General features: G+C 46.9%; 1 protein-coding gene and 1 long non-coding RNA gene across 3 annotated transcripts in view; one reads left to right on the forward strand and one right to left on the reverse strand.

Annotated features, from left to right (window-relative positions):
* The window catches only part of MTHFR (methylenetetrahydrofolate reductase), a 40874-nt gene extending 20901 nt beyond the window's left edge, over positions 1-19973 (reverse strand). Inside the window, exons 1-3 of one of the 2 annotated variants that reach the window (XM_079986968.1) lie at positions 19844-19973; positions 4357-4623; positions 750-988 (exon numbers count right to left, since the gene is read on the reverse strand). In XM_079986968.1, coding sequence (XP_079843094.1) covers positions 750-988; positions 4357-4613 — 496 coding nt within the window. In that variant the 5' untranslated portion in view covers positions 4614-4623; positions 19844-19973. Of the gene's footprint in view, positions 1-749; positions 989-4356; positions 4624-7289; positions 7625-19843 lie in introns of those variants that run through there. The other variant, XM_079986969.1, reaches the window with a different exon arrangement.
* A 151-nt stretch (positions 19974-20124) lies between these two features.
* LOC307222279 lies at positions 20125-25446 on the forward strand. The gene is made up of 3 exons (XR_013841714.1): positions 20125-20237; positions 22282-22439; positions 25416-25446. It is a non-coding gene; the product is annotated as an uncharacterized lncRNA (long non-coding RNA).
* Positions 25447-26696: the final 1250 nt, after the last annotated feature.

Raw genomic sequence — 26696 nt, forward strand, 5'->3', positions numbered from 1 at the left:
TGCGAGTTTTTTCGTCTTGCGAATTTTTCGTCTTGCGAAGCACGGATTTTGGAAAAGCTTCAAAAATCACCAAAGTCTTCAAAAACCTCAAAAAAGGCTACCACACCGCGTGCTATGAGTTGCTCCTCGAAGTCAAGTCGCAACTGCACCCCTGAATGCACCCTGGGTATTAACGGTTTTAAGAAAAAGGAAACAAACTTGCAAGACGTTTTTGTCCTGCGAAGCAAGCCCATAGGGAAATGCATCTTGTGAAGCAACTCAAAAAACGAAAAACTCTTTCGTCTTGCGAGTTTTTCGTCTTACGAGGCATTCGTCTTGCGAGGCACCACTGTAAAGCAAATTAGGCTCCCAGGGCAGTATACGCAGATCCAACAAGGCGGCTGCTCCCAGATTTACAATCTAAAGAGAGACGCAACACAAAGAGGAACTGGGAGGAGGGGGACAAATTCGTTCTCCGTTAAAATAATTATTACAATCTGAACCAAAGATGAAAGATGGGGGAGGGTGGAAAGTCAAATCAAGCACTTGTTCTTTGTTACGTCTAAAACAACTTGACACAAAAGGAAGATGGATGAGGAGGGAAGAGGAAAAATAGAAAATGCGGGCATTCCTCCTCACTTGCGGAACGACCAGAAGAAAAGAGGTTGAAGAGAGGCAACTGAGAGACCCCACAACCCCATCTCTCTCAGGCCCGAGGGAACAGCAGCTGCTCCATTATCTAGCTACCATCTTTCCTCAATTTAACTCACCTCCACGCAGCGCCATGATGTTCTTGAGACCTAGCCGCTTGGCCTTCTGCAAGTGCGCCGTGATCATCTCCTTGGTCTGGTTGCAGCAGGTCATGTGGAGGACGGTGTCCAGGCCACAGTAGTTGAGCGCTGTGCTTGCCATCATCATGGAGGAGGTCTCCTTGTCGGAGCCTGGGTCGCCAGCCGGGTGCCAGGTCACGTCGATGAAGAGCGGGCCGCCTGCACCCATGCGGTCAAGCCTGCAGAATGCCACCCAACAGAAACAAAAAAGTTTGTGGTGGACGTGAAAGATAACAAAAGCATTCTGGGAAATGATTTACAATGAGTCGAAAAAACATGTTTAAAATAACATTTTGGGGGAAACCAGAGGCTTTTCTACTAGGTATTAGGAGTAGCTAGTAGCAGTACCTATTTACCATATTTTTCGCTCCATAAGACGCACCTAGTTTTTAGAGGAGGAAAACAAGAAAAAAATATTCTGAATGAAACAGTGGATGTATGATTTTTGTGGTTCATGCTGTGGCCACAGATATGATATGTGATTTGACGGCGAGTTTGGGGTAGCCCACTGCAAAAATCCTGAGAAGCTATGTGGATCCGTGCTTTGTAACCAAGTTTTTGCGCCATTGCGGCCCCACGAAACAGTGGATGTGTGGTTTTTTGGGTGCATGCTGTACCCATTGACATGCTATGTGATCTGATGGTGAATTTGGGGTGACCCAATGCAAAAATCCTGAGGATCCATGGGCTTTTACTTCCCAGGCAGCCTCCTTTATCGCTAGCCTCCCTTATCTCCCTCCCGATCGCTTGCCGATCAGCTGCTTCCTTTCAACACCCTCTTCCCTCTTGTTTGACAGTGTCTTTTCCTTAGCTGGATCAAATTTTTGCTCCTCCTTTTCTTCTAATTTCTCTCCTCATTGCTTGTTTTATTATTCCTGTCTCCTCGCCTTGCAAGTTCACTGTCTTTACCTCCCCCCCCCCCCGGCAGCCTCCTTTACCAGCACCCTTATCTCTCTCCCGATCGCTTGCGATCATCAGCTTCGTTTCAACACCCCCTCCCCTCTTTTTTTTTTTTTAAAAAAAAGCATGATCTGCTTTTTGCCCCTGGGCAATTCGGCTCCAGGGACCACGTATTCGCTCCATAAGACGCACAGACATTTCCCCTTACCTTTTAGGAGGAAAAAAGTGCGTCTTATGGAGTGAAAAATACAGTATCTACTTGCACTGGCGTGTTTTCGAACTGCTAGTTTGGTAGGAGCTGGGACAGAGCAATGGGAGCTCACCCCTTCACGGGGATTCGAACCACCAACCTTCCGATCGGCAAGCCCGAGAGGCTCAGCGTCACCCGTGCAATAACCTCATCCAGCCCACAATTTACCAGCTTCTCTACAATAATATCGAGGGCAGAGGGGCTTTGTCAAAAGCCTTACTGAAATTAAGATACACTACAGCACACAGCTTCCCCCGAACCACCAAGCTTGCAACTCTTTCCAAAAAAAGAAAAAATATCTACTCACACTGGTAGGTTGGGAACTGCTAGGTCAGTAGGAGCTGGGACAGAGCAACGGGAGCTCACTCCGTCACGGGGATTTGAACCGCCAACCTTCCAATCGGCAAGCCCAAGAGGCTCAGTGGTTTAGACCACAACGCCACCCTACCAGCTGCTGGAGACCACATGTGGTGAGCTGAGTTGCTGCTGAGCTCAGGTCCTACTTCTGGACTTCCCATTGAGATGAGGATGCTGCACTAGATGGGCCAACGAGTCTGATTCTTAAGCTCTCACAAGGCCACCATACATTCTTGTGGCAGCGAGTTCCATAGTTGTTGGTTGGTTGGTTGGTTGGTTGGTTTGTTTTTAAAAGCGTTTATTAATTTTTCAATAAAAACATCTAATTAACCTATCGAATCAAATCCAATAAAAATAAAAAACTAAAATAAAAAAAGTCCAATTGTCTTCCAAATTGTAATAATTTTTGTTTTGGCTTCCCACGGTCTGAATTCCGAAGCGCTTTCAACATCATAGTCCTGCCTCTCAGATTTTTTGTGTTTTTTTAAGACCTAAGCTTTTTATTATTATTATTAAATATTTTCTTGTTTTATAGAAGTATGTGTAATGTCTCTTGTATTTTTTCCATGTAACATTTTTACAAATCAGTTTCATTTGTTGAGACATTGGGGGGGGAAGGGGGGGAGATGGGGGTGTGGGGGTGGCGGTGTTTCTATTTTGCTTAATGTATGTAGGGTTTGGTGTCAGCGTTGCTCGTGCTGTTCATTTGTGTCCCTTTGGTGGTGGGGTTGGCTAGGGTGTGGTTGTTTGTTTGTGACTGTCTGTGGTGATCTCTGTTTTCATGTGTGAGTGGGGTGGGTGGGTGTTTTGGATCAGATTAGCCGTATTGATTTGTATGCTGTTGGTGGATTATTGTCTTTTTCTTGTTGGGCTGTGTATGTGATAAAGGGGAGCCATACCGGGGTAAAGGCGTCTTCTTCCGTTTGTCCCCGTGTCAGCTTCAGTTTATTGGTTAATTTTTCTAGTAGGGCTGTTTCCCATACTATTTGGTACCATTGGTCCATGCTTACTCCTGACAGGTCTCCAGTGTTATGGTGTTTCTAGCGAGTTCCATAGATTAACCCCGAGCTCCCACCATCCCACCATATGCAGAATTCATCTCCCACCATATGTAGAATTCATCATGCGAAAGCCTGGGCTGGATGAATCCCTAGCTGGAATTAAGATTGCCGGAAGAAATATCAACAACCTCAGATATGCAGATAACACAACCTTGATGGCAGAAAGTGAGGAGGAATTAAATAACCTTTTATTGAGAGTGAAAGAGGAGAGTGCAAAATATGGTCTGAAGCTCAACATCAAAAAAACGAAGATCATGGCCACTGGGCCCATCACCTCCTGGCAAATAGAAGGGGAAGAAATGGAGGCAGTGAGAGATTTTACTTTCTTGGGCTCCATGATCACTGCAGATGGTGACAGCAGCCACAAAATTAAAAGATGCCTGCTTCTTGGGAGAAAAGCAATGACAAACCTAGACTGCATCTTAAAAAGTAGAGACATCACCTTGCCAACAAAGGTCCGTATAGTAAAAGCTATGGTTTTCCCAGTAGTGATGTATGGAAGTGAAAGCTGGACCATAAAGAAGGCTGATCGACGAAGAATTGTTGCTTTTGAATTATGGTGCTGGAAGAGACTCTTGAGAGTCCCATGGACTGCAAGAAGATCAAACCTCTCCATTCTGAAGGAAATCAGCCCTGAGTGCTCACCGGAAGGACAGATCCTGAAGCTGAGGCTCCAATACTTTGGCCACCTCATGAGAAGAGAAGACTCCCTGGAAAAGACCCTGATGTTGGGAAAGATGGAGGGCACAAGGAGAAGGGGACGACAGAGGAAGAGATGGTTGGGCAGTGTTCTCGAAGCTACCAGCATGAGTTTGACCAAACTGCGGGAGGCAGTGGAAGACAGGAGTGCCTGGCGTGCTCTGGTCCATGGGGTCACAAAGAGTCGGACATGACTAAATGACTAAACAATCCACCATCCCTCTCCCACTTTTACACAACGCTCGGATTTCAACAGCCTGCCCTGGAACAGACCCCTCACCTGGAGATCAGGTTGACGGCCCCGTTGGACGTCCTTGGAGGGAAGAACTCCAGGGAGAACCACTTGTCCCCAGACTCCTGCCGCCTCCGCATCTTCTCCCACAGGCGGTCGTGCCGCTCGGTGTCAAGGACAGGAGTGGAGCATCGTGAGCTTTCCTTGGAGCTGTCGCTGCCGCTGCTGCCGTCGGACCTCACGACGGCCGCCCCGTTGCCAAGGACAGCCACCCCGTTGCCGGCGCCGAAGGACTCGTTCACCATGGCGAGAGACCTGGGAGAAACAGGAAGTGGGGAGAAAGGTTAAGCAAACAGAAGGCCACTTGTGCTAGCCTGAGGTGCCCCCACTGGAAGCTGCTTATCAACAACTTCGGCTTTCTGATTGGAAAGTTGGTGGTTCGAATCCCCGCAACAGGGTGAGCTCCAGCTGCTCTGTCCCTGCTCTGGCCAACCTAGCAGTTCGAAAGCACACCAATGCAAGTAGATAAATAGGTACCACTGCGGCAGGAAGGTAAACGGCATTTCTGTTTGCTCTGGTTTCAGTCACGGTGTCCTGTTGCGCCAGAAGCAGTTTAGTCATGCTGGCCACATTATCTGGAAAGCTGTCTGTGGACAAAGCCACTTCCAACCTCGGGAGGAGGTGGTGTCGCGGGCTTCATGCCCCCCAACACATGCACGGAGGCTGGCTTCCAGCCCCCGCGCGATCAGGGGAATCCTCGGGCCGCGTCATCGGCTGGCTCAGGGTGTGTGGCTTGCCTCATTTAAGGCAAGCGCAGCCCCGGGATCTCCCTCTTTGGTTCCGCTCAGCTGTTGAGGTTTTCCCACCCACCCGCCCTTTAAGGTTCCCCTTCTGACTTTTCTATGGACCTCGGTTGGTCGCCGTTAAGGGGCCTGGTAGGAATTTTTTCCACTTGGCAAATTGGCACCGGCCATTTGGTTGTTCGCCTACCTCGTAGCAAATTGTCACAACTCCTTTGGTTTTGGAGGTTAGGCATTGGTAGGGGTATTGTTATGTAGATGTGTTGGGGGGGAGCGCCATCACCTCCCCCAAATATTCAAGGGTAGTCCGGTAAAGTATTCCGGGGGGTGTGGCCCCGTCCGAAGCCTATGGAGGCCAGGGCCCAAGACATGCCCCCGAGCGGTGACCCCCCGGGGGAGTGCCTAGTTGATGTGCAACACCAGAGCTCCCCCTGCTGGTGTTAACCTTCTGGGTCTTCAAGCAAACAGGCTGAAGCCAGATAGTCGGATAGGACCAGTGCCTAAGCCAATACCGCTCTTTACCTGTAACTAATAAAGTTGTGGCCAATTTTAGCCCATTAACCTAAAATAATGGTGCCATGTGTCTTTATTTCTACTGGTGGGAGGCGGGAACTTGACATGCAAACACCGGCACCCTCGGCCTGAAAAGCAAGATGAATGCTGCAACCCCATAGTCACCTTTGACTGGACTTAACTTCCAGGGGTCCTTTACCTTTTCAACCATTTTTATCAACAACTCCCATCAGCTCCAGCCAGCATGGCCAATGGTCAGGGACAACAGGAGCAGTCAGCTCAGCAGCCATTCCATCAGGCAAAGGAAGAGAGTTGAAACCAGAGGGTTGCTCTATTAATATGGCTAAAAAGACCAGCAATTTTATGCTCCTCTCCCTCAGATTTTTTATTCACTGCAACCATTGACATTCTGGCTGCGGCAAATAACCAGTGCTTTTCTTCTAGGCTAGGAAAAAAGGTGTTGGTACTGCGTACCCTTGAATACCCCCCCCCCAGAAAAAGCACTGACTGTAACTAAGAATTAGAACCTGGACCTGCTTTTCACCTCCCTTCCCTCCCACTCCCCTTTCCTTTTGTGCCATGTCTCATAGGCCACACCCACACCCATATATTTAAAAGCATGTTGCTTCCTTCAAAGGATGCTGGGAACTTTAGTTCATCCTTCACAGTTCTCAGCACCCTTAAACAAAGTTCCCAGGATCCTTTGGGGGGAGGGAAATGGGATTTAAATCATGTCTGGTTTGGATGTGACCTTAGATTGCGAGAGAGGGGATTGTGTTCTCAGCGACATTTGTAAGCCTTTTTTGACAGACGAGTGGCATGAAAATGCCTAGTAATTGCTCAGCTGAGAGGAGAACCCACATCTAAGAGCTACACCAACACATGCCTAATTAACAGGTTTAATTGCAATTAACTATCTCGTACACATCCAGGAAAGAAGGAAAAACAGGGCACATATTTACAGCAGATAAGATGCAAGGCTGATAAAGTGCAATTGTTATTAAATGAGTAATTCCATATGTGATCCTTTCCTCAGGGGAAGTTGTTCAGCTGTTAGCTAGACAAACATTATGAGCTGTGCAGATCCGTTGACATTAATAGACATGGCCAATTTCAGTGGGTCTACTCTGAGTCAGACATAGTTGCAGACAACCTTACTTCTAATAAAAACATACATTGCAGAGCCACTTTGCCTCATTTTCCCCACAGGCATCAGCCAAGGAGTCCCCGAGACCAGGACCCCCATAGCTAGGTGCCCTAGGCTGACTCAGCCCATCAGTCCCAGGACTGTCAACACTGGCTGGCAGCAGCTCTCCAGGGCTTCAGGCACGAAACATTCCCAGCCCTACCAGGAGATACCACTGAGGATCTGAACCCGGGACACAAAGCAAGATTTCCTCAACCACCGAACTAAGACTCTTCCCTTTCCATGGCCACCACAAATCACACACTAAACATTCAGGGGTTCTGCAAGGGAAGAAGGGTTAAGAAATCGCTTGCCTTTTCCAGGTGAGACTTTTTCAGGCTCCCACTCTGAGCAAAGGGAGTTGGAACAGGAGGTCATTTACAATAAAGGATATTTCCAAGGGGGAGATTGGGGCTGGGCAAGCAGCGGGGTGGGGAGAAGGGAAAACAGCACAAACATGCAAGACCCATCACAACACTTGCCTGGTGGAGTGATCCTTCCATGCAATTGTCCACTGCAGCTTGGAGTGTTTCTCCAGCTGGACAGGCTTTTTGCTGCGCTCCAGGTTATTTCCTGCGGCTGTCCACGTGCGCACACAGTGAGATACACAGGCTCACTGACCTTGCTTGGATCAAGTGCACAGCCACTCTCCAAAATGGACTCCCACCAACAACAACAGCAGCCTCTGAGCCTCCGCTCTACAGCTATGCAAACAGAGAGGCCGCTTGGGCTCTCAGTAACTGCACATACAAAGCTAACTAAGGTGTGCATTCAAAGGCGCCCTCCTGCTCCAACCAGAGCCCAGCCCAGACCTGCAGATGCCAGACCTGGCTTGCCAATCGCAGGCCTCCCTCCAATCAGAGGGGCAGGGTTCTCTGCCCGCTGCTCCAATGGGCAGTGGAGATCCAGCCCTCTAGAGACACCCTTCTGTTTGTCAAGCATAAACGCTCCCTTTGATTGTCTGGTCTGAATGCTCTGTTGTTTGTACAAGGGCCGTTGTGCACTGTGCTCTCTTTTGCAAAACGTTTTCAGTTCCGAGAGCAGAGCCATATATTCCCTGCTGACCCCCTCAAAAGGAATCAAAATTAGGAGCCATCCTCCTTTTTACAGTAAAGACAACGCCACCAAAAAGGTACTTTTGTTATGCGTAAGAACCGCGCAGTGTCTCCCTTCTTGTCATACTTAAGAGAAGGGGAAAGGAAAGTTCTCCTGCCAGCCTGACAAACCCGACGGTGGAGAACCTATACGGACCGTTTTAAGCCCATGTTAAACGACATTTGCCTGGCACCTGCTTCATATAATATAGGCAGGTGGTCAGAAAACTATTTTATTTTCTCTGTTTTAATCAACACATTGTGGCTCTGGAACTGAAATTGCTACACTATGTATCACTTTGTGCTGTATTCTTGGTTTTATTGAATTTGTATGTAGCCATTTTACGGTATTTTTAATAAAAAAGGAAGGGGAGGGAGCGAAGGAGGAAGGAAGGAAGGAAGGAAGGAAGGAAGGAAGGAAGGAAGGAAGGAAACCATCACACCGGCAAGGAACTTTGTGGCACCCAAAAGGCTAACTTGGGGTGGGGAACCTCAGGCTCCCAGAGAACAAATGTGGCCCCTGTACCTCTCCGCCTGGCCCTCTAACTCTCTGCAGACCACACCCAGCACTGGCCTTGCTTCTCCACACACCTTTTTTTCCTTGACCTGGCTGGAATGTTTTCTTTGAACCCCAATACAGCGGTACCTCTAGTTACAAACTTAATTTGTTCCAGAGGTCTGTTCTTAACCTGAAACTGTTCTTAACTAGAGGCGTGCTTTCGCTAATGGGGCCTCTTGCCGCCGCTGCGCCACTGGCACAAAATTTCCGTTCTCACTCTGGGGCAAAGTTCTCAACTTGAGGTAACTCTTCCAGGTTAGCGGAGTTTGTAACCTGAGGCGTTTGTAACTCGAGGTACAACTGTAATGCATTTTGCTTGTCTGGATGAAGGTGGGGGGGGGCGTGTGAGCATGCAAAAATCAGCCTACTCTAGTCCAGCATCCTGTTCTCACAGTGGCCACACAGATGCCCCAATAGGAAGTCCACAAGCAGGACTTGAGTTCGAGAGCCCCCTCCCCTCCTAAAGTTTCCAGCAACTGGGATGCAGACGACTTACTGCCTCCAGTTGTGGAGGCAGAGCAAAGCGATTGTTGCTAGCAGCAAAGATAACACAGTGGTGCCCTGCAAGACGAACGCCTCGCAAGACGGAAAACCCGCTAGACAAAAGGGTTTTCCGTTTTGGAGGCGCTTTGCAAAACGAATTTCCCTATGGGCTTGCTTCGCAAGACGAAAATGTCTTGCGAGTTCCTGCGGGGTTTTTTCCCTTCCCCCCCCCTTTTCCTAAGCCCTAAGCCGCTTATCAGCTGATCCGCTAAAAGCTGCTAAACCGCTAATAGCGCTAATCCGCTAAGCTGTCAATGGGCTTGCTTTGCAAGACGAAAAAACCGCTAGACGAAGAGAATCGCGGAACGGATTAATTTCGTCTTGCTTCGCACCACTGCATTTATATTGGCTCCCCCACCCACTTTTACCTCTGGCCCCACCCACCATGGGCATGTGGCCCTCAGAAGGTTGCCCTGATGGGAATAATGGCCCCCTTGGGCTAACACATCCCTGGGCTGCCTAATTTGTTATGGCATAAGCAGGGCCAGGCAGAGGCCTGGGCCAGATAGATAATGCCCCCCCTTTTTTTTTTACCCTGGGGATAACTGAAGTCTTATAAATAAGTAAGCATATACATAATTTTCACAAAAGCTAGGCTGACAAATAATTTTATTTCAAGGCTTGAACCGTATCTGCATATAAAGACAAAATGGAAAGTATAGATATACAAGAGTGCTTTTTAAAAATACATACGGAAAAGGATTATTTTAAGTACAGTGGTACCTCGAGTTAAGTACTTAATTTGTTCCAGAGGTCCGTTCTTAACCTGAAACTGTTCTTAACCTGAAGCACCACTTTAGCTAATGGGGCCTCCTGCTGCCGCCGCGCCGCCGGAGCACGATTTCTGTTCTCATCCTGAAGCAAAGTTCTTAATCCAAGGTACTATTTCTGGATTAGCAGAGTCTGTAACCTGAAGCGTCTGTAACCTGAAGCGTATGTAACCCGGGGTACCACTGTATTTACATTTAAAAATGCTTTCCTAGCTTTCTTTTCTGCAAATTCTTGAATTATGATACGGAAGTTTTAGCCGTAACAAATTACGAAGGAAAAATCAAGCAACTTTGCCTTATCATGGTTTATATTTATCATTGCTAAACCACTTATGCGTTCTTGAGCCATTGTTGATTGAAAGAAAGACTTAATTCATTTTAATATATTGAAACTCATCCCACCCGGTGCCCGTTCCACACTCCTCTGTGGAGACGATCGCAGGCCCCGTCCCGGATGCTGGGGAAGCTTTTCTCTCTCACTGCAAGCCATGGCCCCAGGGAATCCGCCCACCGCCACACCACCTTTGCGCCTCCGCGTTCACCCCAGTGCATCCCCTGCGACTGTGAATATGCTGACCGAGGCCCCCTTTGGAATCGGAGGCCCGGGCCAAGTGGCCCATATGCCCCCCCCCTCTGTCTGGGCCTGGGCCTAAGCCTTCCAAAGGAGTTTACACAGGGTGCCTCTGGCCCGGCTGTGGTTGATGGGAGTTGCAGCCCAAGGCAGCAGATTAGCCTTCTCCAATCTCAAAAAAACAACAACAAAAAACAAAAACCAAGAGCAGCAAAGATTCAAGGTCTTTCCAGCAATGCCCTGGCTGGCTGAGCTAACTGGTTCTTACTGCCAAGTACCTCCTCAACCCTCACACCTTCTTGCAAGCAAGAAAAGCCATCTAAGGTGAGCTTGGGGAAGGGGAATGTTTGCAAATTCTAACAAGTCAGTTCTGCAGAGGATTTAGCACAGGATGAAAATTTCCATGTTGCTGGTTGCTAGGGATTCTTTTTCCCACTCGCCCCACATCTTAGGAACACAGCCAGCTGCTGCCCCCAGCAACCTTCAAGTCAGAATGCTGACGTTCATTTTAGAATCAGGTAGATCTTGGAGGGCCAGGAACACTTCCAAATCAATAAAGGTAAAGGGACCCCTGAACATTAGGTCCAGTCTCGCTTTATTGGCCGAGGGAGCCGGCGTACAGCTTCCGGGTCATGTGGCCAGCAGGACTAAGCCACTTCTGGCGAACCAGAGCAGCGCATGGAAACACCGTTTACCTTCCCGCCGGAGTGGTACCTATTTATCTACTTGCACTTTGAGGTGCTTTCGAACTGCTAGGTTGGCAGGAGCAGGGACCGAGCAACGGGAGCTCACCCCGTTGCGGGGATTCGAACCGCCGACCTTCTGATCGGCAAGCCCTAGGCTCTGTGGTTTAACCCACAGCGCCACCAGCATCCCCTTCCAAATCAATATCCAACAGTAAAAGCAGCCGAGGTGACCCACGGCACATTTTATACTGGGTTTTCACTTGTCCTACCCAGGGATGATTTCAATATTTTTTGCAAATGTTTAACTCAGTCTTTTGTTTTCTTTATCTTTTTAGGTAAGTTCATGAAGATGATATAATAATAATAATAATAATAATAATAATAATAATAACAACAATAATATTTATACCCCGCCCATCTGGCTGGGTCTCCCCTGGGTGGCTTCCAACAAAGTTTTAAAATACAGTGGTCTGTTAAACATTAAAAGCTTCCCTAAACAGGGCTCCCTTCAGATGTCTTCTAAAAGTCAGATGTCTCTTTGACATCTGGTGGGAGGGCATTCCACAGGGCGGGTGCCACTACTGAGAAGGCCCTCTGCCTGGTTCTCTGTAACCTGGCTTCTCAAAGCGATACCAACAAAAGATACCAACAAAAGGCAAGTCCAGTGTTGTTCACAATACCGAGAGATGCTAGTGAAGTTGTAAAGGTAAAGGTAAAGGTAAAGGGACCCCTGACCATTAGGTCCAGTCGTGGCCGAGTCTGGGGTTGCCGCGCTCACCTCGCTTTATTGGCCGAGGGAGCCGGCGTACAGCTTCCGGGTCATGTGGCCAGCATGACTAAGCCGCTTCTGGCGAACCAGAGCACCGCACGGAAACACCGTTTACCTTCCTGCCGGAGCGGTACCTATTTATCTACTTGCACTTTGACATGTTTTCGAACTGCTAGGTTGGCAGGAGCAGGGACTGAGCAACAGGAGCTGACCCCGTCGCGGGGATTTGAACCGCCGACAAGTTGTAGATGGATGTTAATGAAGTTGTAGACAGGGTGCCGGCGTTTTGCACCTGTTTCGCCCTGGCAGTCCCAGTAATCAAGAGGCCGCTGTTCGCCCCCGATGAGGCCCTTTTACTGGGGCTTGCAGGTATCACACTCCAAAGGTAGTTTTCCGGGCTTCTTCAGTGGTCTAATCTCAAAGCCTTGATATGTATATTGATATTCAATTTCATAGAGAATACTATTTCTTGTCTTAAGCTTAAGAGACTGATTTGCTTAGCAGCGGGAAGGATAGCAAGCAGGTTCTGAGTCCAAACTGCACAAATTTCTTTGTCACAGACACACATTCACTGCTTAAGTCATCTTTTATTACCTGAGCTTCACCTCTGCTGTGTGGACGTGAGAGAGAGAGAGAGAGAGACAGAGAAACTCACTTGCTCCCGTCACCTCAACTAACCTCTAGCAGCCTGACTGCATTCCTGCTGGAGTTATCACTGTGGGTATGGATCAAAGTTAGGGTTGTTGGTTTTTTTGATACGAATCAAAGTTTGCTAAGGAAGGGAGCCTGATCCTGGCTCCTTGACTGGGACTCTCTCCAGCTGGCAGCCACTCTGGAGAAAAAAATAGTACTGGTGCCAAGGAGAGCCAAGAGCAATTACAACTGGAGCAGAAACCAGCTCTGAAAGGGTTATGTGAGCAGCAGCTCTGCTGAGGAGACACCCAGATCCTGTTTCTCATTCCCAAAATGCGGATCTAATTTCAGGTGGTGGCATCATGACCCAAACTGCTTCTAAATGCATAGACTGCAATTGTAACAGAAGCAGCAAACAGGGCGAGGGGTCAGCTTTAGTTCATTAGCATTGCTGAGCGGGATAGACCAAACGTCCATTTTGCAGGGCTTCAAAAAAATGCTGCTGGAAAGCTGGCAAGAAGAATGTGGAAAGTGGACTGTGCAGAATTAGATAAATTAACAGGAAGTGTCAGAGCTGCCTCCAGGTCCCAGCTCACAGAGGACCAACGCTAGGCTGTAGTTATGTACAAAAGTCTTTATTGAGATTCAGTCTCCATTTCAAAGCCGCAGCGTGCAGCTCTACGTCCCGACCTTAGACCGGCGAAGTCCCGTCTGAGTCTCCTCCCCTTCCACACCAGTTTAAGACCCTCGCCTTGCTCCACCTCTTCCTAAGTTCCTTTCTCCTCTGGGCCCTCCTGCCCTCTAGGGTCTCATTCTTCCTGGACTCCTCTGACGCTGACCCTGACGATTCTTGCCCCTCCTTCCGGCGGGCTTTAGGACCTGGTTCCCTATCCGGGCTACCTTCTGTGCCGCTCGCCTGTACCTTTGAACTTGGCGCGCGCGCCCAGCCTGCAACTTTCCTCTTGACCGTTAACTCGCTCTCCGATGGAGGCGTGGTCAACCCTGACTCATCTTCTCTCGCTGGTGGTGCATATGTGGGCTCTGACACCTGGGACTCCTCCCCCCCACTACGCTCTGGTGGGGAAGCTGGTCCTGATTTCCAACTGCTGCTCTGGGAGTCCCCGCTGGCCCCTTGCTTCTGGGGTGTCCCCCTTGGGTCGCCCCTTGCCCTGCCCATCGGCGCCCCCTTCTGTGAATCTTCCGATTCGCTGGAGAGGCTCATGGAATCTCTCGGGCTGCTGTCATATTCTCCTACGCTGCCCTCGGATTGCTCCCCCTCGCTCTCCATCTCCTCTCCTCCCTGCGCTCCCGCTGAGTCCCTGACAGGAAGGATTCAAAATCTGCAGGATCAGAGATTCATAGAAGACTGGAGTAAATATTTGAACTATTTGAAATGCAATTGTAATAATCGGATTACACTAGTAGGACTGCAATAAGCTCTGTAAGGAGGACTATTGGAAATATTGCAAGAAAGACTATGATGAGAATTATTAGTTAAGGATAATTAAAAGTAATAGAGAAATTAAGAAATGCAGAACAAATGATAAAGAACGGAAAATCTTCAGAAGTTGCTGACAGAAGTCTAAAATATTGTATAAGATAAGAAGTTATCTTAAATGATTGTTGGAAATGATATGTTAAAAAAACCCCAATAAAAATGTATAATAAAAGAGAGAGAAGGATGTGGAAAAAGAAGCCAATTGCCGCTGCCCTTGTTCCCAACACTCAGACTTGGAGGGTATGCAAGACTTGCCGCACTTCCCTCCCAAGCAAAGCTGCAAATTGAACACCAGTTACTACATTAGTACCTCATAAGTCGGATGGAATCTGTTCCAGAAGTCCGTTCAACTCCCAAAATGTTTGGAAACCAAGGCAGGCTTTTGATTGGCTGCAGGAAGCTCCTGCAGCCAATCAGAAGCCGTGGAGGACGTTCAGGTTCCAAATAATGCTTGCAAACCGGAACATTCACTTCCGGGTTTGTGGCGTTGGGGAGCCAAAACCTTCGACTCGCAAGGCGGTCGGGATCCAAGGTACGACTGTAGCCTTTGAAATGGGCCTTAAAAACACTCTCTTCTTAAGGTTTCTTAATGGTGCTTTAAGAGTTTGAGCCATCTCAGTGCTAGGTCATAACAACTCTCCGGCCCCTTAAACTACAGCTCCCAGAATTCTTTGGGGGAAGTGATGTCTGTTTAAACTACTATCATATTGTTTTAAATGCATGGTGGACCAAGTTTCTGCATTTACTAATGTTTTTACTGGTGTTGAAGTTTGGGGACGGCTAACATGCAATTCTCCAGGTAGAGTCCAGCTACTTCATCAAGCCCCAGCTTGCAAGACCAATGGCCAAGTAACTTTCAGATTTGTTGGCTGAGTTGCAGAACAAGCTTCTTCAGAAACAAGTCAGGTATGTAGCGATGGTTATCAAAGTTGCATTTGTTAACCTATTCTTCTGCTTCGTGCTTTTAATTTTTTTTAATTAGGGGAGGGGGAATTATACCTTGTATCTTAAGCTCTCTTTACGCCCGTAAGCTGTTTCGAGGTTTTCAACTACAGACAGGAAGATGGGACTATAAATATATATATATATATAAATAAAAGTACTGTGTGGTCTTTCTTAGGTGCTGATTTCGTGCCAAGTTTCCTCAAAATAGGAAACACTAAGGACTATAATTATAATTCTCATATAGCTCCAGTATTTATTTCAGGGGAATTTCCCGCTGTAATCTCATGAAGGGTAAAGTCTACATCCATTGCCTGGTGGTCAGGATACACAAACTTTCTCCCTGCATCGCACAGGAACAAAATCAGGGTATGAGATGTCCACCCCATTTCAGCTACCATAAGACGATGTGCTCCTCCAATTAGAGAATGAAGGGGCTCCTCTTTCACACTGAAATGTCGGGGCAGCTTTTCCACTGTAGGAAGCACTGAGAGCATTTATGGTTCTCTAGACTCAAGTTGCCCATCAACCCAAGCCAGCATGGCTAATGGTCAGGCAGTAAAAAAAAAAACCCATCTGGCAATCTGGAGAGCCATAGATTCTGCAGCCAAGTGACCAACATTTATCTTATGCACCATTGCTGAAAAGGTCTCATCCCACTCCCAAATAAAAAGAAGAGTTTTTGAGACGGTGGCAGCTCTCCCTTTAGGAAATGTCATCTGTTTATTGTCACCTGGTTAACTTTTATAATTATATCCTGTCTCTATCGGTACTGCTGTCAGTGTTTAATGCCTTAATGCTGCAGTTTTAAGAGTTGTTAATTGTTGTGTTTTTATATGAAGTTAGCCGTTCTGTTTCCATTCCATATTTTTAAGAGCTTAGTGTCTGAGTTTTATTTTTTCCTCTTCCCTCCCTGTCCCCTTTACCTTGCATGTTGTGTTGTTGTTTTTTTAAGACTGTAAGCCTGAGAACAGGAACTGTCTTATTTTAACTGACTATGCAAGGCACCTTGGGAGCCTTTTTGGCTGAAGAGCGGGGTACAGATGTTCTCAATAACAGCAGTAAGTTGTTAGGCACTCTGGGCTCAACATGAGGTGCAAAATATAAGAAATGAATAATAATAATAATAATAATAATAATAATAATAATGGGATATTGCATTTAATTGTTGCAAGCCACTATGAGCAATGCAAACAAAGTCAGGGCATGCATCTCTTGAATAAATAAGATAGTTTCTCTTTCATGCATCACAGCAGGAGTCATTTGCCAGACTGAAAAACTGGAGTGTAAAATCACCTCCTTCCCTGCAGAGTTTTCATAATGGTGCTTTGCATCCTTCTGACAGAATATGGCCCCCTACCCTCAAACTAGGAGGATCCAAGAGTCATATTTGTGTTCAGCTCCTTCCCCTCAACCCCAAAGATGCTGCCTGTCTGCCCTTCCACCTCTCAGCCCAGCCACATACGGGAATATATAAAAAATTATGAAGAAAATAATGAGGCAGAACAAGGGTTGTTGGAGACTCTCTCTATCTATTTAAAAGTCTCAAGCATTTTCAAGATAAGAGGTTGTAACCAGCCAAGTTTTACTCAGAACAGAACCCTTGAAATTTACACACAGAAGTTAATCGTGTCCGTCAGTTTCAGTGGGCTTCCTCTGAGTAGGTCTAATAAAGGATACAGCCCTGCATTTATACGTATGAGAGTTGCTCCTGCACAGCCCACAAGGAAAACTGAAACTGAGCTGCATATGTTGGATCAAAGTATATGTATAAAATAATAAACCAAAGGGGCAACAATTATGAGGGAAGATACTTAAAACTTGTGGGATAGGGCTGATGGGGCAAAATATTTCTTTAAAGTTGGCAAATTATTAAGGGGGTGTGTGAAGAAATATGGCAGAGGAGAATTAAGAGGGGAATATGGAGGTATTTCCTGAGGAGAAACAAATACAGTGGTGCCCCGCAAGACGAACGCCTCGCAGGACGGAAAACCCGCTAGACGAAAGGGTTTTCCGTTTTGGAGGCGCTTCGCAAAACGAATTTCCCTATGGGCTTGCTTCGCAAGACGAAATGTCTTGCGAGTTCCTGCAGGTTCCCCCCCCCTTTTTTTCCCCTTTTCCTAAGCCGCTAAGCCGCTTATCAGCTGATCCGCTAAAAGCCGCTAATAGCGCTAATCCGCTAAGCTGTCAATGGGCTTGCTTCGCAAGACAAAAAAACCGCTATACGAAGAGCCTCATGGAACGGATTAATTTCATCTTGCGAGGCACCACTGTATTGTATAAACAGGGTTGGGGTTTTTTTTGCTGAGCAGCCATGTAACATTTCCTAATAATTTGTGGGGTTTTTAAAAAAGCCTTTTCAAAGAATCATAGGCACCCTGAGGGGTATCCAGTCCAACTCCTTGCAATGCAGGAATCTCAACTAAAGCATCCATGTCTGATGGCCATCCAACCTCTGCTTAAAAACCTCCAACAAAGTAGAGTCCACAACCCCCTGAGAGAGACCGTTCCAATGTCAAACAGCTCTTACAGTCAGAAAGTTCTTCCTGATGTTTAGTCAGAATCTCTTTCCTTGTCACTTGAAGCCATTGGTTCAAGTCCTACCCTCCGGAGCAGGAGAAAACAAGCTCCATCTTCCCTGTGACAGCTATGAAAAAGCCCTTTTGAAGGTGGCTATCACTGTGGGTTAAACCACAGAGCCTAGGGCTTGCCGATCAGAAGGTTGGCTGTTCGAATCCCCACGACGGGGTGAGCTCCCGTTGCTCGGTCCCTGCTCCTGCCAACCTAGCCTAGCAGTTCGAAGGCACGCCAAAGTACAAGTAGATAAATAGGTACTGCTCCGGCGGGAAGGTAAACGGCGTTTCCGTACGCTGCTCTGGTTCGCCAGAAGTGGCTAAGTCATGCTGGCCACATGACCCGGAAGCTGGACGCCGGCTCCCTTGGCCAGTAAAGCGAGATGAGCGTCGCAACCCCAGAGTGGGCCACAACTGGGGTCCCTTTACCTTTACCTATCATATCTCCCTCTCAGTCACCTTTCTTCCCTTTTTTCTTTTTTGCAGGCTAAATATACCCAACTCCCTCAACTGTTTCTCAAAAGTCTTGGTTTCCAGACCTTTAATCATCTTGGTCGTCGTCCTCTACACATGTTCCAACTTATCAATATCTTTCCTTAAATTGTGGCAAGCCAGGCGTCCCTTATCTTAGGGCAGTCAGTTCTTCCTAGGTAAAGGTAAAGGTAAAGGTACCCCTGCCCGTACGGGCCAGTCTTGCCAGACTCTGGGGTTGTGCGCCCATCTCACTCAAGAGGCTGGGGGCCAGCGCTGTCTGGAGACACTTCCGGGTCACGTGGCCAGCGTGACATCGCTGCTCTGGCCAGAGCCAGAGCCAGAGCCGCACACGGAAACGCCGTTTACCTTCCTGCTGGTAAGCGGTCCCTATTTATCTACTTGCACCCGGAGGTGCTTTCGAACTGCTAGGTTGGCAGGCGCTGGGACCGAGCAGCGGGAGCGCACCCCGCCGCAGGGATTCGAACCGCCGACCTTTCGATCGGCAAGTCCTAGGCACTGAGGCTTTAACCCACAGCGCCACCTGCGTCCAGTTCTTCCTAAAAGGTAAAGGTACCCCTGCCCGTACGGGCCAGTCTTGACAGACTCTGGGGTTGTGCGCCCATCTCACTCAAGAGGCCAGGGGCCAGCGCTGTCCGGAGACACTTCCGGGTCACGTGGCCAGCGTGACATCGCTGCTCTGGCGAGCCAGAGCCGCACACGGAAACGCCGTTTACCTTCCCGCTGGTAAGCGGTCCCTATTTATCTACTTGCACCCGGAGGTGCTTTCGAACTGCTTACAGTTGTCCCTACTGAAATTCTTTTTGTTGGTTTTGGCCCAGTTCTCCAATCTGTTAATACCAAATCCTGATTCTGTCTTCTGCGGCATTAGCTACCCCTCCCAGTTTGGTGCAATCTCCAAACTGGAAGAGCATCCCCTCAATTCCTGCATCCAACTAGTTTATGAATACGTTGAATGAAAACGGGCCCAGGACAGAATCCTGTGGCATCCCACTTTGTCACTTTTTTCCAAGATGAAAAGGAACCATTCATGAGTACTCTTTGGTCTGCCAACTAGCTACAAAACCACCTCATCCAGCCCACAATTTACCAACGTCTCTACAATAATATCGAGGGAGGGAGGGTGGGTGGACTCTGTCAAAAGCCTTACTGAAATCAAGATACACTACGCACACAGCATCCCCCTGATCCACCAAGCTTGTAACTCTTTCAAAAAAACAGGAGAAGATATGAGATTTGTCTGGCATGACTTGTTTTGATAAGCCCACGCTGGTTCTCAGTCATCACAGCATCCTTTTATAAACGCTCACCATTTAGTTTAGCTGTACCTGGGTTTATAAAAAGTTATGTGGAGATATAACAGGCATGGCCAAACCTGGCCCTCCAGCTGTTTTGGGACTACAATTCCCATCATCCCTGACCACTGGTCCTGTTAGCTAAGGATGATGGGAGTTGTAGTCCCAAAACAGCTGGCGGGCCAACTTTGGCCATGAGGTCCGCTTATTTTTGGCTTGCAGAAAAAGCTACGACGGATTTACAAGAGGAAGAAAGTCTGCCTTCCCTCCTTACTTTGCAATATTGTAATTAGTACATACAATATAATAAAATAATATAATTATTGCATTATAATTATTATATCTCATATTGTGGTGCTTATATGTTGCTATTTTAATATTTTTAAATATATTAAATATTATAAGAGTGGGGGGGGGGAGGAAACGAGGGTTTAGGCTCCTCGCTCCCCCCTTTTTTACTTTAAAAAATGGTCTCTTCCATTAATTCAAAACCGCTATGAGAAAAGGGGACTCCTGGTCGAGAGCTGCCCCCCCCCGGTCTTCCTGAAAGTTGGACCCTTCCACACACGCACGCGCGCATCACCCGCGCTGGCTCCCTTTCCTTCACTCACCTTTTCTCCGGCGTCTCCCCCTGTGGGGTGGGGGAGGGGAGGGCTGTCTGGGTCTCGATCCGAGGCCGGGGGGGGCGAGGAGGAAAAAGTTGCTCTCGCGCCCACGCGTGCACGCACACAGCCACGATTTCGGTCCCTCGCTCCTCCCTCCTCCTCGAAAATTTATGAAGCCACGCCCTCCTTTAAATGCTACTTTGTGCCCGATTCCAAGATGGCGGCCAATAAAGGGCTGCTCCGCCCCGCCCGCCTTCACGCCTCAACAAAGATGGAAGCCGTTATCTCGTTGCCTGGATACCGTCCCAAACGCCTCGCTTTTCTCTCAGCTGCCCCATTTCCTCACAATCACATAAACAAACAATAATAATCAATGGCAGGAACATTTCCCTTTAACTTGGTCAGCAGGGTCTAATTTCTCGCCTGTCATCATCATTATTATTATTATGCAAAAGTAACTCCAAGCCACACGTAGATTAAAAGCAACAAAACCAGAAAAAAGTCTAACGTTCATATTTTTAAAAGGCAGGACTAACATCCTACTCATTGAAAGAGGCCACAGAAAAATTAAAAGCCAAAGGCCTGACAGGAGAAAAAAGAAAGTTTTTTGCCTAGTGCCTGCTTGTTTATTTACAATCCCATACACACACACACATATATGCATATATACGTATACATACATACATATATACATACACACACACACTTATTATTTCTGCAAAGTTTTTGTCTTCCTTGCAGACTTAAGACACACGAACACCAACAGTCTTCTTTAATGATACTGCTTCTTGTTTTTAAGTTGCATACCACTTACAGACGTTTAAAACATTAGTGCTTAATATTTCAAATATCTCTTAAGTGCGCAAAACTTAAAAACGGTATATATGCTTTTAAATAGTTGCTTTTAAGAGTCATGCTTTTAAATAAAGCGGCAAGCTCACTATAATCTGGCCAAAAGGTGCCTCAGGCGGCTGTTTTTTGAGCGTCAGAAAAGGGCCACAAATGAATAGATACTGAAGGGTTGTAACTTTCCTACGTTCCAGAAGAGAAATATCTGGGATTTCTTGACTGCCAAATAGCTTGGCCAGCCTAGGCTATGGTATTCTTCTTTTTATTATTTTCCGTTTATTCCCTGCCCTTCACCATAAACTCCCAGAGTGAGTTACAACAATAAAAAAAATATATAGGTTCAAAAATTGCAGCCACGAGAATAAACACTTTTTGCTTCAGGAAGAGATGGCTCCACCTCAACCAACAAAATGTGTTAGGCCCATTTACTCTGCATTGTACTTTAAATATTTTTTTTCTTTGCTTAGCCACCCTGAGAATTACTTTTCAAAAAATTTTATGCACATGAGTTAATTGCATAAAAATAAGAAAAGTTCTAGCATAATCTTGTACACTGTCTTGTGGTGATTGCAGAGATGTAAGCTCTTTTAGATTGTGGTGTCCAGTGTCTTGAGCGTGCCTGACGGACACTGCCAGGGCGAGCTAAAAATAGTGGATTTAAAATAGCTCCCTTTGTCTAAAAGTGGCGCTAAAATAGTTGCTTCTGCCTGCGGTGAAACATAAGCCCGTTTATCTGCCTGAACGTTTATCTGGTCATCACAAGCCTGTTAAATACATGGTGGTTACTTATTAACAAGACTTGTTGAACTCAGACGCCAAACCCTAATCGTTGCAACATTTGTATTCTGTTATTGTGTCTGCAAGGAAGCAAAACAAACCACTTGGAACTTTCTGTCTATTTTCTGATTATTTCCCCATGCCGAGACCGCATTAAATAAATAATAATTTTTTAAAAATATGCTGCTTGATCGTAAAAACAAACAAAAAACTCAAGCAATTTACTTAAAGAATGAAACAATGAAATTATCAGTAAAACACAGTGAAAAACAGCCATATAAAATCTTCAAAAGATATCAACCATAAGCTAAAAAAAAGATTAAAACAGGTATCAACATCCTACAGGTCTGGATAGGTTTGCCCAAACAAAAATGTTTTTAGCAGGTGCTGGGAACAGTGAAGGTTTGGTCTAATGTCAATAGGCAGGGAGTTGCAAAGTGTATGTGCTGCCACACTAAAATACAGATTTATTGCAAATGCAGAATGAGTAGAATGAGTAATCTTTATGTAGGACCTTTAATGCTGCCAGTTGCTCAGATTGGAGCAGTTTTGTAGGCGTATGTGGTCTAAGGCAATCTCACAGGTAAAACTGGCTTGCATGTTATTAATTCATATCATGAGATTGGGCTTGTTCACATGTTGAACTGGTATGAAGTGTCTCTGCACACGTACAAGGGTTTGTGTGAAACTGTGTGCCCTTGATTTGCACACTCGGCTGTGTACCCCCTTACTGTCGGGTACACAGACTATACATTCATATTAAGTCTTTACATTTAAATAACTGCATGAGTGTACAGCTCAACTATTTCTATACACAGGTACACAGATTTTGCACTCATCGAAAGTAACACGTGGATGCCTCTATCTTGTGCTCCAAAGGGGTTCTGGATTACATTAATGGGATCATCTATCCTCTTGGAAAGTCTGTGGTTGCAGTTTCCAAACAACTGCTTTCCTGGTTGGCTTTGGACATTTGGTGAGTAGGAATCGCCTTCTAAACGACCACAACAAGAAATATTTTGCATGAGAGGTGATACAGAGTGGGTGGGTTTGTGTGACCACACAAACTAGCTTAAGGTAAAGCTAAAGGGACCCCTGACCATTAGGTCCAGTCGTGGCCGACTCTGGGGTTGCGGCGCTCATCTCACTTTATTAGCCGAGGGAGCCGGCGTACAGCTTCCGGGTCATGTGGCCAGCATGACTAAGCTGCTTCTGGCGAAGCCGTTACCTTTCCGCCGGAGCGGTACCAATTTATCTACTTGCACTTTGACATGCATTCGAACTGCTAGGTTGGCAGGAGCAGGGACCGAGCAACGGGAGCTCACCCCATCGTGGGGATTTGAACCGCCGACCTTCTGATTGGCAAGTCCTAGGCTCTGTGGTTTAACCCACAGCACCACCCGCATCCCTTACAAACTAGCTTAGGCAGTATTTAAAAGGGGTCAAACAAATCCATGGAGGATAGCCTAATCATGTAGCTAGGGTGGTATAAATGGAACCTTCATGTTCAGAAGCAGTCTACCTCTCTGCTGTTGGAGATAAATAGGCAAGAGAGGGATGCTGTCTTTTCAAACCTTGTTTGTGGGCTACTGGGAGAGATGGATCTTCAATGGGTTCTAGCAGGGAACTCTTGCTATTAACTTACCAGTTAAAAACGTGTCCTAGTAGCATTTGTAGATGTATTTGTAAGACATCTCACCCTCTGGACTCTCTCTGTGTGTGTGTGTGTGTGTGTGTGTGTGTTACAGATAGGTAGCCGTGTTGGTCTGCCATAGTCAAAACAAAATAAAAAAATTACTTCCAGTAGCACCTTAAAGACCAACTAAGTTAGTTCTTGGTATGAGCTTTGGTGTGCATGCACACTAAGAAGGTATCTGAAGAAGTGTGCATGCACACGAAAGCTCATACCAAGAACTAACTTAGTTGGTCTTTAAAGTGCTACTGGAAGGAATTTTTTAATTTTGTTTTCTCTCTCTCTCTCTCTCTCTCTCTCTCTCTCTCTGTGTGTGACACATACACATACACATGCATGAATTTAATGCACTAGTGGGCACAGAACCTAGAGATTGCCACTCTGGTGCTGAAAGGCATTTCTTCCACTCTGAACATGTATAGATTTCCCTGGGGCCCCTTCTGCCAGTTGAAAGCCTCCATCCTTTTAATAAAAGGGAGGGAGGTTGAAATTACAGTGACCTCCCCTACAGGGTTACTGTGACAATTGCATGAGCAGTGGTGGTTATCTGGCAGGCGGGTGGAGGGGCCGAGGGGGAGGAAACCAGGTCACTGTGGAAAAGGTGAGGCAGTATCAAAACCCCTAACGGCAATTTCTAGGGATTTCCAAGAATGCTGCAAGATCTTGTTTGGCTGGCTTTCAAGGGCTGGTGTTACGAGCAGCTGTGCATTATTTTTAGAACTGCGAATCTCTGGCTTGGTTCTGCAGGTGCAAAACTAGCCTTTATTTCACCCGAGTCAAAGACCCAGTTTGGCACACACCCCACATATATTTGCGTACACACACACACACACACAGAGGCTGGGAGCCTCAATGGCACCCCTCTGGAGGTTTTGCCAGGGGCAAAAATTTGGCTCGCCACCACCACCATGACTCTGTGTTTGGGTTGGATTTTGAGAGAGAGGAAGAGGTATTCAAGGAACCCATGAAATTTTCTTACATATTTTGTGCAAATGGGGAAGAAATTGAAATTTCTCTGATTTTATCCAGCATCTTGCCTTCAAGCTCTGCCTTAGAGGCTGCACACTGACCATTTCTTAGAATATGGACATAGGAATTGGAGCCTCTGATCTCTCTTTAACTGGAGGCAACCTCTTTGGTGGGTGGTATCGAGCATTTGAACTTGCAGTCATCCTGTCCTGCAAATTGTCCCTGTTTTGGGACAATGACAAAGGTTTGCAACCAAACCTCTGCCTGCTCAGAGTAGACCCATTGAAGTTGACTAGCATAGGTTCAATAATTTCAGCGGATTTTCTCTGAGTAGGACTTAGGGCAGGACGTTGAGAGCTGTTGTGTGAATAGTTCACTTTTTGAATAAGAAGAATTATATGTCAAGCGGGGTGGGGGTGGGGATCAGGATTTTAGAGATGCTTAGGTGGGGCTGTGGGTTAAACCACAGAGCCTAGGGCTTGCCAATCAGACGGTCGGCGGTTCGAATCCTTGCAACGGGGTGAGCTCCCGTTGCTCAGTCCCTGCTCCTGCCAACCTAGCAGTTCCAAAGCACCTCAAAGTCCAAGTAGATAAATAGGTACCGCTCCGGCGGGAAGGTAAGCGGCGTTTCCGTTCACTGCTCTGGTTCACCAGAAGTGGCTTAGTCATGCTGGCCACATGACTCAGAAGCTGTACGCTGGCTCCCTCGGCCAATAAAGCGAGATGAGCACCGCAACCCCAGAGTCGGTCACGACTGGACCTAATGGTCAGGGGTCCCTTTACCTTTACCTTTAGGTGGGGCATGGCCAAAAAAGGTTGGGGACCACTCCTCTAGTTGGAGGGCGACTTGAGAACGATGCAACAGCCTTGCACCCTGCCAGCCTTGCACTGCTTTTCTGTGTCTCGCAAAGTGGGTGTGGCACGTCCCCCTTTAGCTCCAATGGGCAGGGGTCACTCTGGCAGCGCTCCCCACCACCGTGACATGCCTGCCTTGGGCGCCATCAAGAAACACTCCACCACTAGCCTAAGCTACCTTACAGAGTTGTTGCAGAACTCTCCAAACTTTTCATGTTGGCGACACACTTTTGAGACAAGCATCATTTCGTGACACAGTAAATCAGTTTTCCTAGCAAACTGGAGGTTAAACTAACCCCTTTCCAGTCCTGGAAAGAGCATTGAGATACAGTTTGGAAAGCTCTGCTCCAATGATAGGTGGGATATAAATGTAATAACCAATAACATAACAATTTCTATAGGAATTGAGTCTTCTTCATTCTGTGTGTCATACAGTCACCAGTGTCACCTGAGTGAAGGTTAACTCTCTTAACTTCTGTCACATAGAAGTCTTGTCCATCAAGTTTTCCAGGGCAGTTTTCACCCAGTAGAGACTTTGGAGGCCCTTAATAGAACTGAAAATAATTAGGAATGCCTAAGAGAATGCAGGGACGCAGGTGGCGCTGTGGGTAAAACCTCAGCGCCTAGGGCTTGCCGATCGCATGGTCGGTGGTTCGAATCCCCGCGGCGGGGTGAGCTCCCGTCTTTCGGTCCCAGCTCCTGCCCACCTAGCAGTTTGAAAGCACCCCTAAGTGCAATTAGATAAATAGGTACCGCTTTATAGCGGGAAGGTAAACGGCGTTTCCGTGTGCTGCACTGGTGCTGGCTCGCCAGAGCAGCTTCGTCACGCTGGCCACGTGACCCGGAGGTGTCTCCGGACAGCGCTGGCCCCCAGCCTCTTAAGTGAGATGGGCGCACAACCCTAGAGTTGGACACGACTGGCCCGTACAGGCAGGGGTACCTTTACCCTAAGAGAATGCAAGAATATCAGTCATTTGGATCTGCAACAGGTAATCTCACATATCTCCCCTGCCCCCTACCCTACTCCAGCTCCTGTAAAATTTTTCCCACGGTTGGAAGTGGCTTGAAAATATTAGGTGCATCTCCTCCAGTGTTTTTTTTTCTATACAAAAAGAAACAACCACACAAAATGACTAAGAGAAGGTGATGCTTTTAAACATGTGTGTAAGGATTTATGCAAGATCCACTGACAATTTGGGGGTTTTCTTGTATACATTATCATAATGGTATATTTGGTAATTAAATATTTATTAATCTGTGGGAAGGTTTGGGTTAATGTTCTTGCATATGTCCCTGATTTGAATGGAAGATAAAATTGTACCATGCTAACAAATAAACATCAAATCGTTTTAGCTTTGCCTGTAGCTAATTTAAGCTGGTATGGGTTTTTCGTTTTTGTTCTTTTGGTCATGGTAATTTTCAATATGTATTTTCAGGCCTCCCATAGGCGGTTTCTCCCCCCACCTCACTATTATTTATTCCATTTATTCATCAGTTTTTACAAAAAGATGTCTCAAAAGCATCTAACAAATCCATAAAATTCCCCCCCCCCCAAAACACACAAAAAACAAAAGCTACTCCACCCTACAAAATTGGGGACTGGGAATTTTATGGCTCAGAGGGCTAGATCTTTATTTTCCGACACTCTGCAAACCACCTTGGACAGGTGGGCAGGATCTGCCCCTTTTCAGCTTACAAAATCCCTGCGGAAGCTGA

This window comes from Podarcis cretensis (genome assembly GCF_951804945.1).
Source record: "Podarcis cretensis genome assembly, chromosome: 8".
NCBI classification, from domain to species: Eukaryota; Metazoa; Chordata; class Lepidosauria; order Squamata; family Lacertidae; genus Podarcis; species Podarcis cretensis.